This window comes from Liolophura sinensis, chromosome 5 (genome assembly GCF_032854445.1).
Source record: "Liolophura sinensis isolate JHLJ2023 chromosome 5, CUHK_Ljap_v2, whole genome shotgun sequence".
NCBI lineage: Eukaryota > Metazoa > Mollusca > Polyplacophora > Chitonida > Chitonidae > Liolophura > Liolophura sinensis.
Genome location: NC_088299.1, coordinates 9,867,324 through 9,885,035, shown reverse-complemented (window position 1 = coordinate 9,885,035; position 17,712 = coordinate 9,867,324). Strand labels below are relative to the sequence as shown.

Here is a 17,712-nt window from a genome sequence, read left to right as displayed (position 1 = left end):
GGTCCAGTATTGTCTAATCATAGCCCCAGTACTGCTTCAGTTTGGAGATAAACCTTGGTCCAGTATTGTCTAATGAGAGCCCCAGTACTGCTTCAGTTTGGAGATAGACCTTGGTCCAGTATTGTCTAATGAGAGCCCCAGTACTGCTTCAGTTTGGAGATAAACCTTGGTCCAGTATTGTCTAATGAGAGCCCCAGTACTGCTTCAGTTTGGAGATAAGCCTTGGTCCAGTATTGTCTAATCAGAGCCCCAGTACTGCTTCAGTTTGGAGATAAACCTTGGTCCAGTATTGTCTAATGAGAGCCCCAGTACTGCTTCAGTTTGGAGATAGACCTTGGTCCAGTATTGTCTAATCATAGCCCCGCTGCTGCTTCAGTTTGGAGATAAACCTTGGCCCAGTATTGTCTAATGAGAGCCCCAGTACTGCTTCAGTTTGGAGATAGACCTTGGTCCAGTATTGTCTAATGAGAGCCCCAGTACTGCTTCAGTTTGGAGATAAACCTTGGCGCAGTATTGTCTAATCAGAGCCCCAGTACTGCTTCAGTTTGGAGATAGACCTTGGTCCAGTATTGTCTAATGAGAGCCCCAGTACTGCTTCAGTTTGGAGATAAACCTTGGTCCAGTATTGTCTAATCATAGCCCCAGTACTGCTTCAGTTTGGAGATAAACCTTGGTCCAGTATTGTCTAATGAGAGCCCCAGTACTGCTTCAGTTTGGAGATAAACCTTGGTCCAGTATTGTCTTATCAGAGCCCCAGTACTGCTTCAGTTTGGAGATAGACCTTGGTCCAGTATTGTCTAATGAGAGCCCCAGTACTGCTTCAGTTTGGAGATAGACCTGGGTCCAGTATTGTCTTATCAGAGCCCCAGTACTGCTTCAGTTTGGTGATAGGCCTTGGTCCAGTATTGTCTAATGAGAGCCCCAGTACTGCTTCAGTTTGGAGATAAACCTTGGTCCAGTATTGTCTTATCAGAGCCCCAGTACTGCTTCAGTTTGGAGATAGACCTTGGTCCAGTATTGTCTAATGAGAGCCCCAGTACTGCTTTAGTTTGGAGATAGACCTGGGTCCAGTATTGTCTTATCAGAGCCCCAGTACTGCTTCAGTTTGGAGATAAACCTTGGTCCAGTATTGTCTAATGAGAGCCCCAGTACTGCTTCAGTTTGGAGATAGACCTTGGTCCAGTATTGTCCAATCAGATCCCCAGTACTGCTTCAGTTTGGAGATAGACCTTGGTCCAGTATTGTCTAATGAGAGCCCCAGTACTGCTTCAGTTTGGAGATAGACCTTGGCCCAGTATTGTCTAATGAGAGCCCCAGTACTGCTTCAGTTTGGAGATAAACCTTGGTCCAGTATTGTCTAATGAGAGCCCCAGTACTGCTTCAGTTTGGAGATAAACCTTGGCCCAGTATTGTCTAATGAGAGCCCCAGTACTGCTTCAGTTTGGAGATAAACCTTGGTCCAGTATTGTCTAATCAGAGCCCCAGTACTGCTTCAGTTTGGAGATAGACGTTGGCCCAGTATTGTTTAATGAGAGCCCCAGTACTGCTTCAGTTTGGAGGTAAACCTTGGTCCAGTATTGTCTAATGAGAGCCCCAGTACTGCTTCAGTTTGGAGATAAACCTTGGTCCAGTATTGTCTAATGAGAGCCCCAGTACTGCTTCAGTTTGGAGATAAACCTTGGTCCAGTATTGTCTAATGAGAGCCCCAGTACTGCTTCAGTTTGGAGATAGACCTTGGTCCAGTATTGTCCAATCAGATCCCCAGTACTGCTTCAGTTTGGAGATAGACCTTGGTCCAGTATTGTCTAATCATAGCCCCAGTACTGCTTCAGTTTGGAGATAGACCTTGGTCCAGTATTGTCCAATCAGATCCCTAGTACTGCTTCAGTTTGGAGATAAACCTTGGTCCAGTATTGTCTAATCAGAGCCCCAGTACTGCTTCAGTTTGGAGATAAACCTTGGTCCAGTATTGTCTAATGAGAGCCCCAGTACTGCTTCAGTTTGGAGATAAACCTTGGTCCAGTATTGTCTAATCATAGCCCCAGTACTGCTTCAGTTTGGAGATAGACCTGGGTCCAGTATTGTCTTATCAGAGCCCCAGTACTGCTTCAGTTTGGAGATAAACCTTGGTACAGTATTGTCTAATGAGAGCCCCAGTACTGCTTCAGTTTGGAGATAAACCTTGGTCCAGTATTGTCTAATGAGAGCCCCAGTACTGCTTCAGTTTGGAGATAAACCTTGGTCCAGTATTGTCTAATGAGAGCCCCAGTACTGCTTCAGTTTGGAGATAGACCTGGGTCCAGTATTGTCTAATGAGAGCCCCACTACTGCTTCAGTTTGGAGATAAACCTTGGTCCAGTATTGTCTAATGAGAGCCCCAGTACTGCTTCAGTTTGGAGATAAACCTTGGTCCAGTATTGTCTAATGAGAGCCCCAGTACTGCTTCAGTTTGGAGATAAACCTTGGTCCAGTATTGTCTAATCAGAGCCCCAGTACTGCTTCAGTTTGGAGATAAACCTTGGTCCAGTATTGTCTAATCAGAGCCCCAGTACTGCTTCAGTTTGGTGATAGGCCTTGGTCCAGTATTGTCTAATGAGAGCCCCAGTACTGCTTCAGTTTGGAGATAAACCTTGGTCCAGTATTGTCTTATCAGAGCCCCAGTACTGCTTCAGTTTGGAGATAGACCTTGGTCCAGTATTGTCTAATCAAAGCCCCAGTACTGCTTCAGTTTGGAGATAGACTTGGGTCCAGTATTGTCTAATCAGAGCCCCAGTACTGCTTCAGTTTGGAGATAGACCTTGGTACAGTATTGTCTAATCAGAGCCCCAGTACTGCTTCAGTTTGGAGATAAACCTTGGTACAGTATTGTCTAATCAGAGCCCCAGTACTGCTTCAGTTTGGTGATAGGCCTTGGTCCACTATTGTCCAATCAGAGCCCCAGTACTGCTTCAGTTTGGAGATAAACCTTGGTCCAGTATTGTCCAATCAGAGCCCGAGTACTGTTTCAGTTTGGAGATAAACTTTGGCCCAGTATTGTCTAATCATAGCCCCAGTACTGCTTCAGTTTGGAGATTACCCTTGGTCCCATTTGCGGGAATTATGCGCGTGTATCCTAAATAACTGGGTGCTGTCTGTGTTTGTTGTAAACCCGCTTCTGTTCCTCTATGAATTGTCGTCATCCCGCCACATCACATAAGCTGATTCCTTCATTCTCCAGAAACAGGCAGCCCACATCTTTGCTAGACAATGGGACTATGTCCACAACGTACTTGGTGACATGCTGTGATGAAATTCCGTTAAGCAGCAGGGAAATGGGTTGGGGTATTGGGGGAGAATCAATGGTATGTTAGGGAAAGTGTCCATATTTGCAAAGTTTCAATGGTATGAAAGTTTATTCTTCCTCTGGATGGATTCAAAGGTAGTCAGTATTGTGAAACTTTTTTTATTTTTTGAAAATGGACTCATTTAGTAAAACTGGATGGAAGTGTGTTTATATTAACAAATTATGTGTATTATATGTTTTTCCATTTGTGTTTGTGGTGTAGGAATTGGGAAATTATGGAAGAGAATGCCAGGGCAAACCTACTGAGGGTCAAATTATTTACCTCTATGGCCGAAATTATGAGGGAAAAGAACCCAACCTTAGAAAGAATGTATCGGTGAGTTGATTGGTGGCTTTGTAGCCTGATTCTTCATTGATAAAAGACAAGTGTATTGATGGTTTGTGTTTTTTCATCCAGGTGGGGAGTGGGGTGGGGACGGGGATGTGGCATGTGCATGCAGGACATCATGGTATGCCCTTGGAATATAAGTTTCTGTGCTAATCTGTAACCTGTATTTGCTGTGTTCTTTCTGGGAGGCAAATTTTTATGGTAAATACAGTTTTGGTGTTTTTTGGTGGTGGGATGGAGGAAGAGGGGATAGAGGGGGGCGGGTGGGGGTGGAGCTTGGGGGCATGGAGGAGGGTGGAGTGTGGTGGGTGGGGCTCGAGGGGGTGGAATGTGAGGGGTGGGGGTGGTAGGGGGGTGAAGTGTTGAGGGGTGGGGGGGGGGGGGGAATTCATGTATTTATGTCTATTTATATGATTACATGTACCTACTGTAAAAATACTTTAACCCTTGATAAATTCAATTGATAAAGTATAACTTTAGAGGCCACTTTAGTTGACAGTACTTTTATTTGATTTTTTCCTTACCTTTCTAGGGTGAGGATGTTGGAGTTAATGCAACGCATGCAGGGTAATGTTTTTTTTTTCTTTTAACAACTTGTAGTTGATACCCCAAGTACATTAACTTCCTTCAGAAATAAAATGTAATTTTTTAATTCAATTTCTTTCTTCTATTATGGTAGGGATAACATTAATGCACCTATAATGTACATGATAACATTAATTAATAAGTAAAAGTGTTGTGAAGAACACATATCATATGTACAGAACTGTGCTTAACCTGTAGGAGCACCTGTAAAGGATGTTAAACAAAGGGTTGTTATAAGTGCTTATTCAACAACCACTTACAGGAATTTAACTTCTTTCTGTGTAATATTGTCAGCCCCGAGTCAGAAGAGCATGTCCGTCTGTCCGTTCTGCGGTGAGTGTTTTCTGGACAACCCAGATTCTGTCACTGTTAGGTACAGACCAAAGTTAGCGCAGTCTCAAGTGCATTTCAAGCCTGTAGGAAGCAACGTCCCCCTGGGTAGATGGAAGCAAAGCTGGTTGTCATTGTACAGAAGGAGTACAACACAAATGGTGAGACATTCACAGCACAGGCTCATCATGTCCTGAACAGATTTTTAACTTTTATAGTATAAATTTTGGACAAGAAGAAGTCCAAAACTTGATCATGATTACTGTTTATTTTATTGGATTGTTAGTTAATGCCACATTTAAGAATTTTTCACAATCCCCATATATGAAGTAGGGATTTTTCACAATCCCCATATGTGAAATAGGGATTTTCACAATCCCCGTATGTGAAGTAGGGATTTTTCACAAATCCCCATATGTGAAGTAGGGACTTTTCACAAATCCCCATATGTGACAAAGTAGGGATATGCAGACAATATTGGTGGAAGACAAGTGGTTTTCACTGTGAAGAACACAAGCAGCCACTTATGCGTTGTTCAATGTTCATGTTATTACGGCTAAGGCCCCTTAAGCAGCTACAGTACAGAAATTAGCCAATTATGATTATTATTTATGATAATTACTTTGTGCAGGTTTAAATTGTAATAGATTTCCAGTAAAGCAAGATAACTTCAGATGAATTCATCTTGAAAGCCGGGTACTTAATCTCCAGACTAAGTCTTAGAGCTGGAGGTTTTGGAGGACTTTGCAGTTTAAAGCCGCTTTTACCCCATAGAACTAGACAGTGAAGGTTAATTTGGTGATTTTTATTTGTTAAGACACACCCTGGACTGCATTTTATGAAATAAAAGCCATTGAATACTTAAACCACCACCGTCTTAAAGACAATCTTTAGAGGTGTTGAGCCATAATTGTAATTCAGCAAGCTAATATGAAGCTTCATGTACATAAGTAACATCAGACATCCAGCAAATGTTCTCTGTCAGCGTGGTGTGTGTTTGGTTTTGGTAGCACATGTACATGCGTAACATCAGACATCCAGCAAATGTTCTCTGTCCGCGTGTTGTGCGTTTGGTTTTGGTAGCACATGTACATGTGTAACATCAGACATCCAGCAAATGTTCTCTGTCCGCGTGGTGTGTGTTTGGTTTTGGTAGTATATGTACATGTGTAACATCAGACATCCAGCAAATGTTCCCTGTCAACATGGTGTGTGTTTGGTTTTGGTAGTCCATGTACATGTGTAACATCAGATATCCAGCAAGTGTTCTCAATCACTCTGGTGTGTGTTTGGTTTTGGTAGTCCATGTACATGTGTAACATCAGACATCCAGCAAATGTTCTCTGTCAGCATGGTGTGTGTTTGGTTTTGGTAGTCCATGTACATGTGTAACATCAGACATCCAGCAAATGTTCCCTGTCAACATGGTGTGTGTTTGGTTTTGGCAGTACATGTGCATGTGTAACATCAAACATTCAGCAAATGTTCTCTGTCAGCGTGGTGTGTGTTTGGTTTTGGTAGTACATGTATACAAGTAACATCAGACATCCAGCAAATGTTCTCTGTCATCGTGGTGTGTGTTTGGTTTTGGTAGTCCATGTAAATGTGTAACATTGGACATCCAGCAAATGTTCTCTGTCAGCATGGTATGTGTTTGGTTATGGTCATCCATGCACATGCATAACATCAGACATCCAGCAAATGTTCTCTGTCAGTGTGGTATGTGTTTGGTTTTGGTAGTACATGTACATGTGTAACATCAGATATCCAGCAAATGTTCTCTGTCAGTGTGGTGTGTGTTTGGTTTTGGTAGTACATGTACATGTGTAACATCAGACATCCAGTAAATATTCTCTGTCAGCATGGTGTGTGTTTGGTTTTGGTAGCACATGTACATGTGTAACATCAGACATCCAGCAAATGTTCTCTGTCAGCATGGTGTGTGTTTGGTTTTGGTAGCACATGTACATGTGTAACATCAGACATCCAGTAAATGTTCTCTGTCAGTGTGGTGTGTGTTTGGTTTTGGCAGCACATGTACATGTGTAACATCAGACATCCAGCAAATGTTCTCTGTCACTGTGGTGTGTGTTTGGTTTTGGTAGTCGATGTACATGTGTAACATCAGACATCCAGCAAATGTTCCCTGTCAACATGGTGTGTGTTTGGTTTTGGCAGTACATGTGCATGTGTAACATCAGACATCCAGCAAGTCTTCTCAATCACTCTGGTGTGTGTTTGGTTTTGGTAGTACATGTACATGTGTAACATCAGACATCCAGCAAGTCTTCTCAATCACTCTGGTGTGTGTTTGGTTTTGGTAGTACATGTACATGTGTAACATCAGACATCCAGCAAATGTTCTCTGTCAGCATGGTGTGTGTTTGGTTTTGGTAGTCCATGTACATGTGTAACATCAGACATCCAGCAAATGTTCCCTGTCAACATGGTGTGTGTTTGGTTTTGGCAGTACATGTGCATGTGTAACATCAAACATTCAGCAAATGTTCTCTGTCAGCGTGGTGTGTGTTTGGTTTTGGTAGCACATGTACATGTGTAACATCAGACATCCAGTAAATGTTCTCTGTCAGCATGGTGTGTTTGGTTTTGGTAGCATATGTACATGCGTAACATCAGACATCCAGTAAATGTTCTCTGTCAGCATGGTGTGTGTTTAGTTTTGGTAGCACATGTACATGCATAACATCAGACATCCAGCAAATGTTCTCTGTCAGCGTGGTGTGTGTTTGGTTTTGGTGGTATATGTACATGTGTAACATCAGACATCCAGCAAATGTTCTCTGTCATCGTGGTGTGTGTTTGGTTTTGGTAGCACATGTACATGTGTAACATCAGACATCCAGCAAATGTTCTCTGTCAGCGTGGTGTGTGTTTGGTTTTGGTAGCACATGTACATGTGTAACATCAGACATCCAGTAAATGTTCTCTGTCAGCGTGGTGTGTGTTTGGTTTTGGTAGCACATGTACATGCATAACATCAGGCATCCAGCAAATGTTCTCTGTCACTGTGGTGTGTGTTTGGTTTTGGTAGTACATGTGCATGTGTAACATCAGACATCCAGCAAATGTTCTCTGTCAGCGTGGTGTGTGTTTGGTTTTGGTAGTACATGTATACGTGTAACATTGGACATCCAGCAAATGTTCTCTGTCAGCGTGGTGTGTGTTTGGTTTTGGTAGTACATGTACATGTGTAACATCAGACATCCAGTAAATGTTCTCTGTCAGCGTGGTGTGTGTTTGGTTTTGGTAGTACATGTGCATGTGTAACATCAGACATCCAGCAAATGTTCTCTGTCAGCGTGGTGTGTGTTTGGTTTTGGTAGTACATGTACATGTGTAACATCAGACATCCAGCAAATGTTCTCTGTCAGCTTGGCATGTGTTTGGTTTTGGTAGTACATGTATACGTGTAACATTGGACATCCAGCAAATGTTCTCTGTCAGTGTGGTGTGTGTTTGGTTTTGGTAGTACATGTGCATGTGTAACATCAGACATCCAGCAAATGTTCTCTGTCAGCGTGGTGTGTGTTTGGTTTTGGTAGTACATGTATACGTGTAACATTGGACATCCAGCAAATGTTCTCTGTCAGCGTGGTGTGTGTTTGGTTTTGGTAGTACATGTGCATGTGTAACATCAGACATCCAGCAAATGTTCTCTGTCAGCTTGGCATGTGTTTGGTTTTGGTAGTACATGTATACGTGTAACATTGGACATCCAGCAAATGTTCTCTGTCAGCGTGGTGTGTGTTTGGTTTTGGTAGTACATGTACATGTGTAACATCAGACATCCAGTAAATGTTCTCTGTCAGCGTGGTGTGTGTTTGGTTTTGGTAGTCCATGTACATGTGTAACATCAGACATCCAGCAAATGTTCTCTGTCATCGTGGTGTGTGTTTAGTTTTGGTAGCATATGTACATGTGTAACATCAGACATCCAGCAAATGTTCTCTGTCATCGTGGTGTGTGTTTGGTTTTGGTAGCACATGTACATGCATAACATCAGACATCCGGCAAATGTTCTCTGTCAGCATGGTGTGTGTTTGGTTTTGGTAGTACATGTACATGTGTAACATCAGACATCCAGCAAATGTTCTCTGTCAGCATGTTGTGTGTTTGGTTTTGGTAGCAATTTAAAAATTAGAAACTGAAAATGATTTTAAACAATGTTCATGTACTGTTATTTTTCAACCTTTTGGCATGTTTGCAAGATGTTTATTCAAGCATATTCTGAAGGCATTAAACTGTATACCCAAATTCTTCAACCTTTTCGCAGATAAAAGAGGAACTTTTAGTACATTTTATGCACATTTTTAATTTAATTTTGGAGACAAAACTACATTGGTTGGATTGGCCAGATTCAGGGCTTCACAAAAAGTATGATTTGATCAGTCAACACAGAAAAATGCCTTTGGAAATTGCTTAAATAAACACCGAAAATGTTGAAGAATTACAGCACACTGAAAAACTTATGCTTTTTGTGAAGCCCTGAAAGAGGTCAATCCAACTATTGTAGTTTTGTCTCCAAAATTAAATTAAAAATGTGCATAAATTGTACTGAAAGTTGCTCTTTCATGTGCGACAAGGTTAACGAATTAGTGTATGTGTAGTCCAACTGTCTGCCTCATCAAATTGAAATGCAGTGAACATCAATAACTGTTTTTTTTTATTAATGAATACAAAAACTTCTATGAGAATGGGGTACATTTATTTTTGAGAAATAATGCAAATATTAATTATAATGAAAATTTTGACAGATGGGGAATTATATTGTTTTATACATGTAATGTAGTGTATGTTGTTTTATAGGTCACCAAATGTTCTCTTTGCGGCAAACAACAAATTACAAAGGGCCCGGATAGAAGTTTGTCAAATTTCAGGCGTTCTAAGTGTAGAGGTACGTTGGAAAAAATGTCACTGTTTGAACTTGGTGTTTGTGTGTTGTTGATGTTGAACAATTCACTGTTCACATTTGATTTGTCTTGCCACCTGAGTGTTAAAGGTTTTACTGATTTTGTCTCCATGTATGACATTGTATGTTTAAGTTTTGATGAATCTTTCGTGCATTTTCACTTGTATTTTCTCTTCACAATGAGGACAAGTTCACCGGCTTTTATTTGTGCGTTGCTGGTGCAGGAAAGAACAAATCAATTAAAAGTAAAGGAAACACCAAAATGGATCATATGTCAGATGAAATACCATTAAAAACTGTCCAAGAATATAGTGTGATTTTTTTTTTTTTTAGAATTTTTCCCATCGCATAAAATGGTTTGACAAAATCTGATTATACTATGATCCGTAGTGAAGCAGAGGGTATCAGTGACGTCACAAATTTATTCAAAAATCTACATTAATTTGCATTTTTGATGATGAAATGTAGCACTCTAAGCGACAAAAACATGATGTAATGTCACTGGTCCCAGTATTGTCAGGAAAGGCCACCACAGGATTCAAACTTTTGAATGTATTTTATTTGGTTGAAAAGGTTCTAAAAAAAATTAGTCAAACTACTTTTATGAAAAGTGTTTAGTTGTCTTTCATTTGACATTTCACTTTAGTATTTTTTTCGCATTTAAGCAAAATTATTTTGAAAGTAGTTCTCCATAGTGACTTGAAACTTGGTGCATAGATTCACCATGACAGCTTTTGGGTTGTTTCATTCATTTTCAACAAGATAATGGTTATATTTGACCTGCTCTGGACAGTTCCCCAGACTTTCCTTCCAAATGGTTCAAGTGTTGAATCAAAACTTAGTACATTACTTCCCTGTGGTGAGTTACAGATACAGTTGGACTTTTGGGCTGTTTGTCTGTTTTACTTCCAGAATGTTTGTTCATATTAATAGAAAGCATTGAAAGACTAGAGCAAGACCTGACGCGCCAAACAGACATTTACCACATACAAACCAGTGTCAGTTAGATTTTAAAGGGCAGTGTCACTTGTGAAGGGCTTGTTATCTTCTAGAAAAGTCAATTAGATTGATTAGACAATTAGTGCCTTTGAGGACAATTTTCGTGATTGTCATTGTGACCAATGAGTGCCTTGGAGTACAGATGGCTTGACCAATGAGTACATGGGTGTACACATGGTTTGACCAATGATTGCCTGCAAGTGTAGATGGCTTGACCATTGAGTGCCTTGGAGTATAGATGACTTGACCAATGAGTGCTTGTCAGTATATTTTTGATGGCCAATCAGTGCCTGTAAGTCAAATGGCTTGACCAATGAGTGTTATGGAGTATATATAGTTTTTAGACAGTCCCTAATTTCTGTACATAGGACTAGATCTATTTATTTACTTATTTCATTGATGTTTTATGCCGTACTCAAGAATATTTCACTTATACTGCGGTGGCCAGCATTATGGTGGGAGGAAACGGGGGCAGAACCTGGGGGAAACCCATGACCATCCGCAGGTTGCTGGCAGACCATCCCACATACCATACGACTAGATGTGAGAAAGTTATAGTTTTATGGTGTGAAGGTTGAATTAGTGCCTGCTTGTATTCATGTATAAGAAAATGCAATTGACTTCCTGTGTCTACACATTGCTTTCTCCAGCACAGTGTGCAGTTAAAGTACGTATTGGAACTTTCCAGAAGCAGGAATTGAAAACACAAGACAGTGTAACCCTCTCTTCAGTTATCGTCTCTGTCATGATTTGAGTGTTGTTATTCTGTGCAAAGAGATACAGTATACAAGACGATGCAGTAGGATTATCCTAAATTGAGTTATAGTTTCTTTCCACTACAGATGCACATTTGGTTGTCATAGGAACGCCTTTTTGTATGGCAAATGAAGTTTATATAATGTGTGTAATCTGATCTTAGTCATGTAATTAATGGATCAATATCAGCAAAAGGCTTGTTCATCTACACCCGCAAACTTCTTCTCTTACTCCACTTCAAACCTACTCGGTGGTGTTTGCTATTGTTTTTGAACAAGTGGCAACATGAGACTGGTCGTTAGATCTGGCATTATTTACCTATAATTGCATCAGCGATAGTGAATCGTTAACTTGTTCCCTTGGTAACAAGATTGACATTATTAGCTGCTTTCTGAGGGTGCTTGTGAGCAGGAACTTGCCTGAAATGGTTTCCTGTCATGTCAGCACTCCTGCCTGTCATTGATTGATTCTGACAAGCTTTGCCATCTACCTTTCCTCTGCTCTAACTGTGCACACTTTGATCACACAGCATTTATTAGTTCTCGATTTCTGTTAGCAAATTAATACCCTGCAGTCATAATTAGACAAATATAATACAGGTTGAATTGAAATTTTTTTCTTTGTGTTGCATGTGACAGGTAATTCTTTTTTTCAACAGGTGCAAAGATTTTCCACCTCCAGCAACATCTCTTTCTTTGGAGATAAAAATTATCCTCCTACAGATAAATATGTTGTCTTCTGGGAATAGTTTTCATTTGCTGAATTTTGAAGCAAAAATATTTCAGAAATGTCTACAAATAGCTGAGATTCTGGTTTTTACCTCTCACTTGAAAAAAAATACCTGTCTTGAAAAGATGGACACCTTATTATGCCAACACCAGTATACAAATAGTTTCAAAAGTTATTTTTGATCTTTCGTTTAAAGACAACCAACAACACATCTCAGGTGTGGATCCAGATTTGTGAGCTGACCATCTTTCAAAATTTGCGTTCCAAATACAAAGATCATAAAAATGTAACTGCTCTTCCTCCTTATTTTCACTTTTAGTATTGGACAGAAATCGTAATATTTTTAGTGTACCCCAAGCAGAAATATTACAAAAAAATATTATGTAAATGACCTTAAGTTTTGTCCCAAATTGACCATTTTAAGGGTAAATAAATGTCATGAAGTACATGTATTACTTTTGGTGCTTTCCAGTAGGATATCCAAACAAACCTCAAAACACTCATGCAAACATGATGTCATTTAAGTAGAGTAACTGTGTTTATTTATTTATTTGATTGGTGTTTTATGCCGTACTCAGGAATATTTCACCTATAGACGGCAGTCAAAATTATGATGTGAGGAAATTGGGGAAACCCACGACCATCCATAGGTTGCTGAAGGACCTTGCATCATAGGGCTGCTGACATACCTTAAAAAGTATGGCAGAAGAGCCGACTTGAACTCACAGCGACTGCATTGGTGAGAGGTTCCTGGGTCATTACGCTGAAAGGGCTTGCTAATCCCCTCGGCCATGGAGGCCCCAGAGCAACTGTAAGCTATTGACAGAAGACCGTGGAAGTAGGAATGAAATACACATTTACCATCTTCCAGAAGTTTGTCTTCAGAGCAGGACTTGAACTGAAACTTTACAGATGTACAAGCTGTTTAATTCTGACCACTGATTCTGTCGTAACAGTGGTACTGTCAGCATGTCTAGTGTTACTGTCTATGATCAATATCTTTCCCTGGTCTTCGATATGATATAATCACCTTTGATATTCTACAAAACATACATACATACATACATACGTACGTATTTATTTTATTTTGTCGGTGTTATACTATACCATACTCAAGAATATTTCACTTATATGGCAGTGGCCAGCATTGTGGTGGGAGTAGCGCCCAGGGGAAACCCACGACCATCCTCGGGCTGCTGTCAGACCTTCCCACGTACGGCTGGAAAGGAAGCCAGCATGATCTGTCTTCTACTGACTAGAGCAGTCATGTCAAACCCAGGTGTATGAGGATTGTCAATAACAGGTTCTGTAACATGGCAACATTTGTTCATTCTGCTGGGACCAGATTCCATTTAACAGCTGACTCCTTTTGCCATTTCAAGCTTAATTAATAGACTTTTCCTGTACCACCTGAGGGTGGGGGTGAGGGGAGGGGGTGTACATACTGTACATTCATCCATTACTATCTTACTCAGTTTACCGCATTCTAACAGTTTTATATCTTAGAAAGATGTTTTGAGGTTTGTTTGGAAGGTAGGATGATATCCTACTGAAAAAATGTAAGACGAAAGTGTTAAAATACTTTTGTATGACCTTTATTCGCTGTTAAAAATGCACTTTTTAAGGCGAATTTTTAGGGCAACCACATTATATGCGTATATATCGACTGGAACAGAATGTATGATAGGAAAAACTCAATAGTTTGCCAGATTAATTGCACCAGGTATTCGTCATAAGGAACATTCCACACATTATTGATCAGAGGCCAGACAGAAAATTTATAACAAGGATATTATTACTTGAAGGTCTTCGCCCTCCCTTGCTCATTTCCTGCAATAATGATTTTCCTGTTTCCTTGGCAATTTTCAGTTGTTACTCCATTATTAATGTTCTGGTGTGGTATTCAATTTGGTTCTGTATGACAAACAGATGTACGAGTGCAATGATCCCCAAAGCTTTAAAGCAAATAAGACGATTCATCCTGAAAATGATGAATTCAGGATTTACCTGGAACCTGATAACAAAGTTTGCAGTTAATAACTTTGCTATGGCAGGTTGCTATGTTCATATCCTTTCGATTAAAATGAAAACAAATCCATGTTAAGTTTAAGTTTGATTGTATTTATCATTAACTATACAAAGAAACCATGCTGTAGATAGTGAGGGGAATTCAAGCGGTAATCACTTTCACATAAATCAAATAAAATTTAAATTATTTTTCACACATAACCCAAGTTGTAACCTCTGAGAAAATACTAACCATGCCAGTGTCCGATGTACAGCATTAAAATGGTAATAAAAATTATTAGTTTGGGCCAGTGAATTAAAGAATCTTTATTAAATAGTGAAAGTTAGTGAGCTCTGCTGTACATAGATGAAAAGTCAACAAATGGGCTTCCCAAAACAATATACCTGTACTTATTAAAGCCTGTCAGCTGATTTAAATTTCTCACCACTAGATGGCGCTTCAGCTCTTGTCCATGTGACTGGGTGTGGCTCTAATTACATGTAGGACATAATTCCTTGGTACATGTAGCATGTGTGAGCCACTGCTGTGTTTTTGCATATCAAGCCAACAGTTACACTTTTTAAGTCAGTCATGATGTTGTCATTTGAGCACAGTACCGCAGCAGTGATGTAATTACAGGAAGTTATTTTCCATGCTGTGACCAATATTCTACAGCCAATGTGGCCTGTTTAAATTATCACACCAGAGCATTGTTGACTGCTCATTGTCCCATGCACCGACGAGCAGTCAGAGTTAGGAATCTACAAATTTCTTGATGACATATTCTGTTATTATTTGATGTATTTATTTGATTCATGTTTTACTCAGTATTCATGTGTTATTTACCTTTGTGTTATATAAAATGTAATGTAGTTTTTTCTTCTCTTATTGGCCTGCAGTCCAGAGCTCAGTTGAAGCGACTCCCCTACTGAAGGGTAAGCGAAAGCGAAAGGAGAAGGCAAAGCTGAAGAGAAAGCAGAAGCTGATGCGGATGAGTGACAGTAATCTGTCTGTCTCCATGGAGACAGACTCTGGCCTAGACTCCTCCCATTTGTCACTAGGCTCTCCCATCATTAGCAGGTATGAACTTTTCATGAAACGTGGAACATACCTTGGAGACTTGTGTATCAGTTAGCTTTTACGTGGAATGTAGTTACATTTCAAGTTAAATTCCATGCTACACATGGTCTTTGGGGCATGCTTTCCCAAGTTTTCACTGGGAAGATTTGGTGGGGAAATACAGCTCTTTTTTGTCATTTTTTCCTTTGTTTTGTCATACATTTGCTACATGTAAGAGAAGCAACCATCAACCTAACATCCATAGTCTGTGATAAAATTAGCGAAAAAGAAGCAATGTTGAAATTTAAAGTTCAGATGTGAAAAATTTAAATTGAATTTAATAACTTCAAGGGTGAAAATAATTGATCGTACTTACATTGACTGTAGGTATTATGTTGGGGCCTCCGTGGCTCAGTCGGTTAGCGCGCTAGCGCAGCGTAATGACCCTGGAGCCTCTCACCAATGCGGTCATGCTGGCTTCCTCTCCGGCCGTAAGTGGGAAGGTCTGCCAGCAACCTGCGGATGGTCATGGGTTTCCCCCGGGCTGTGCCCGGTTTCCACCCACCATAATGCTGGCCGCCGTCGTATAAGTGAAATATTCTTGAGTACGGCGTAAAACACAAATCAAGAAATCAAGGTATTATGTTTCACCTAAGGCTTGGTATGTTAAAATGCCCTTTCAAAAATACATAAAGACCTTGATATGATACCTCTGACGACAACACTTGCCAAATCTATCTGATAAGAAATTAATAAAACTTCACAAAAAAGCTTTCAGATGGCCCTATAAGATGGATGAATTGATCAGAATGAAAGAAGATGTGTCAATTGTGATATGGTAAACTGTAGGTGAAATAGGGCCTCTGTGTAAGAAATTAATAAAACTTCACAAAAAACTTTTAGATGGCCCTATAAGATGGATGAATCGATCAGAATGAAAGAAGATGTGTCAATTGTGATATGGTAAACTGTAGGTGAAATAGGGCCTCTGTGTAAGAAATTTATAAAACTTCACAAAAAACTTTTAGATGGCCCTATAAGATGGATGAATCGATCAGAATGAAAGAAGATGTGTCAATTGTAATATGGTAAACTGTAGGTGAAATAGGGCCTCTGTGTAAGAAATTTATAAAACTTCACAAAAAACTTTTAGATGGCCCTATAAGATGGATGAATTGATCAGAATGAAAGAAGATGTCAGTTGCAATATGCTAATCTTAAGGTGAAGTAAGGCTTCTGTGATCTGCCATCTGTTTGTGTTTTTGTATATCTGTCCACAGCACTCCAAAACCCCTGGACTTATTATCAACATCAACTGGTTCTGACTCTCTACTCTTGGAGAAGACAGCTCCCCCTACACTGGCTTTATTCAAACTTAACCCAGGGAAGAGTTCAGGAAAAAGTCCACAATCCAGGAGTCAGTTACTGTCATCGGCCTCACTTCTGGATGACAGTAAAAACAGAATCCAGCAAAGACCGAAGAAAAAGAAGAAAACAAAAGATTTGCATCTTCAATTGCAGAAAATCTTCAAAAAAGATAATAACAGTAACAGCAGTACTGGATCTTTAAAGGACTTCTTGTCAAGTATTTAGTTATGTTAGCATATTTGTGATGAAATTGCCTGGCAGTAGCTAATGATACATGAAGGCATCTTAAGCAGGCCTGGAAATAAGCAGGAGGGCAAGGGCAATGGCCTGCACCAAATATAGTCAAGTTTGGTACAGGACAAAACTGCTGTTAACCGTGTAGCTTTATTAATATGTTGATGTGAATAGCTTCAATGTTTGCCGTTTTGTTCTGTACCAGCATTAAAATTATTCCCAGTCTTGTACATTAAGTTGCAGTAAGTGATTAAAAAAGAAAAAAATAAGGGGAGAAACAGTAATCATGGAAAATTGGATTGTAGTAATTTCTTAGTTAGTTCTGGTAACCAAGTTGCTAGCATGCTGTTAAAAGTTTCCTGTTGTCGTTTGAATGCCAGGTACTTGTGTACTTCTGTGTTAGTGATGATGTTTCTTTGAGGTGAGGTAATCTATTAGTTAATGACTATTTAAAGGCTGTGTTTACTTTACCTCAGGTAATATTTACGAAATGTAAATAAAAAATATCATACGGTCATGCTACCAATGCATGTAAGTAAACAAAAAAGATGTTAAAATGTTTGAGAAGGCTTTTGTTTGTGTTCCATTAGGCGTCACATACGACAGTATCTGTCTGTTCATCTCCTGTCCAGGCTATATCTTCCTGTCCAGGCTATGTCTTCTTGTCCAGGCTATATCTTCCTGTCCAGGCTATATCTTCTTGTCCAGGCTATATCTTCCTGTCCAGGCTATATCTTCCTGTCCAGGCTATATCTTCTTGTCCAGGCTATATCTCCAGTGTTGCAATTCCATATTTGGAGGATACATATACTGTAGAAGTGAAGATGCGTCGCACCTCACATTTGTCCATTTCCACAGTTGCCATGCGGGTTTGTGTCCAGGTTACGTCTCCAGTTGTTTTGCATATGTCGTTACTAACTTTGGTGGATGCATAGCTACAGGGCTAATGAAGTATGGAACTTTTCGGTGGCTGTCATGTGACATATAACTAGATCGCCAATATATACTTTATATATAAATGTATGTCCTGCTTCTCTAAGCCT

The 17,712-nt window shown here is 39.9% G+C and overlaps 1 protein-coding gene across 1 annotated transcript in view; it reads left to right on the top strand.

Annotated features, from left to right (window-relative positions):
• Window positions 1-17,509, top strand: part of LOC135465914 (uncharacterized) — a 19,722-nt gene extending 2,213 nt beyond the window's left edge. The window contains exons 2-8 of the mRNA XM_064743295.1: window positions 3,546-3,659; window positions 4,204-4,238; window positions 4,551-4,747; window positions 9,414-9,501; window positions 14,908-15,088; window positions 16,348-17,320; window positions 17,416-17,509. Of these exons, the coding sequence (XP_064599365.1) occupies window positions 3,546-3,659; window positions 4,204-4,238; window positions 4,551-4,747; window positions 9,414-9,501; window positions 14,908-15,088; window positions 16,348-16,660 (928 nt within the window). The 3' untranslated portion in view covers window positions 16,661-17,320; window positions 17,416-17,509. The remainder of the gene's footprint in view (window positions 1-3,545; window positions 3,660-4,203; window positions 4,239-4,550; window positions 4,748-9,413; window positions 9,502-14,907; window positions 15,089-16,347; window positions 17,321-17,415) is intronic.
• The last annotated feature ends 203 nt before the right edge of the window (window positions 17,510-17,712 follow it).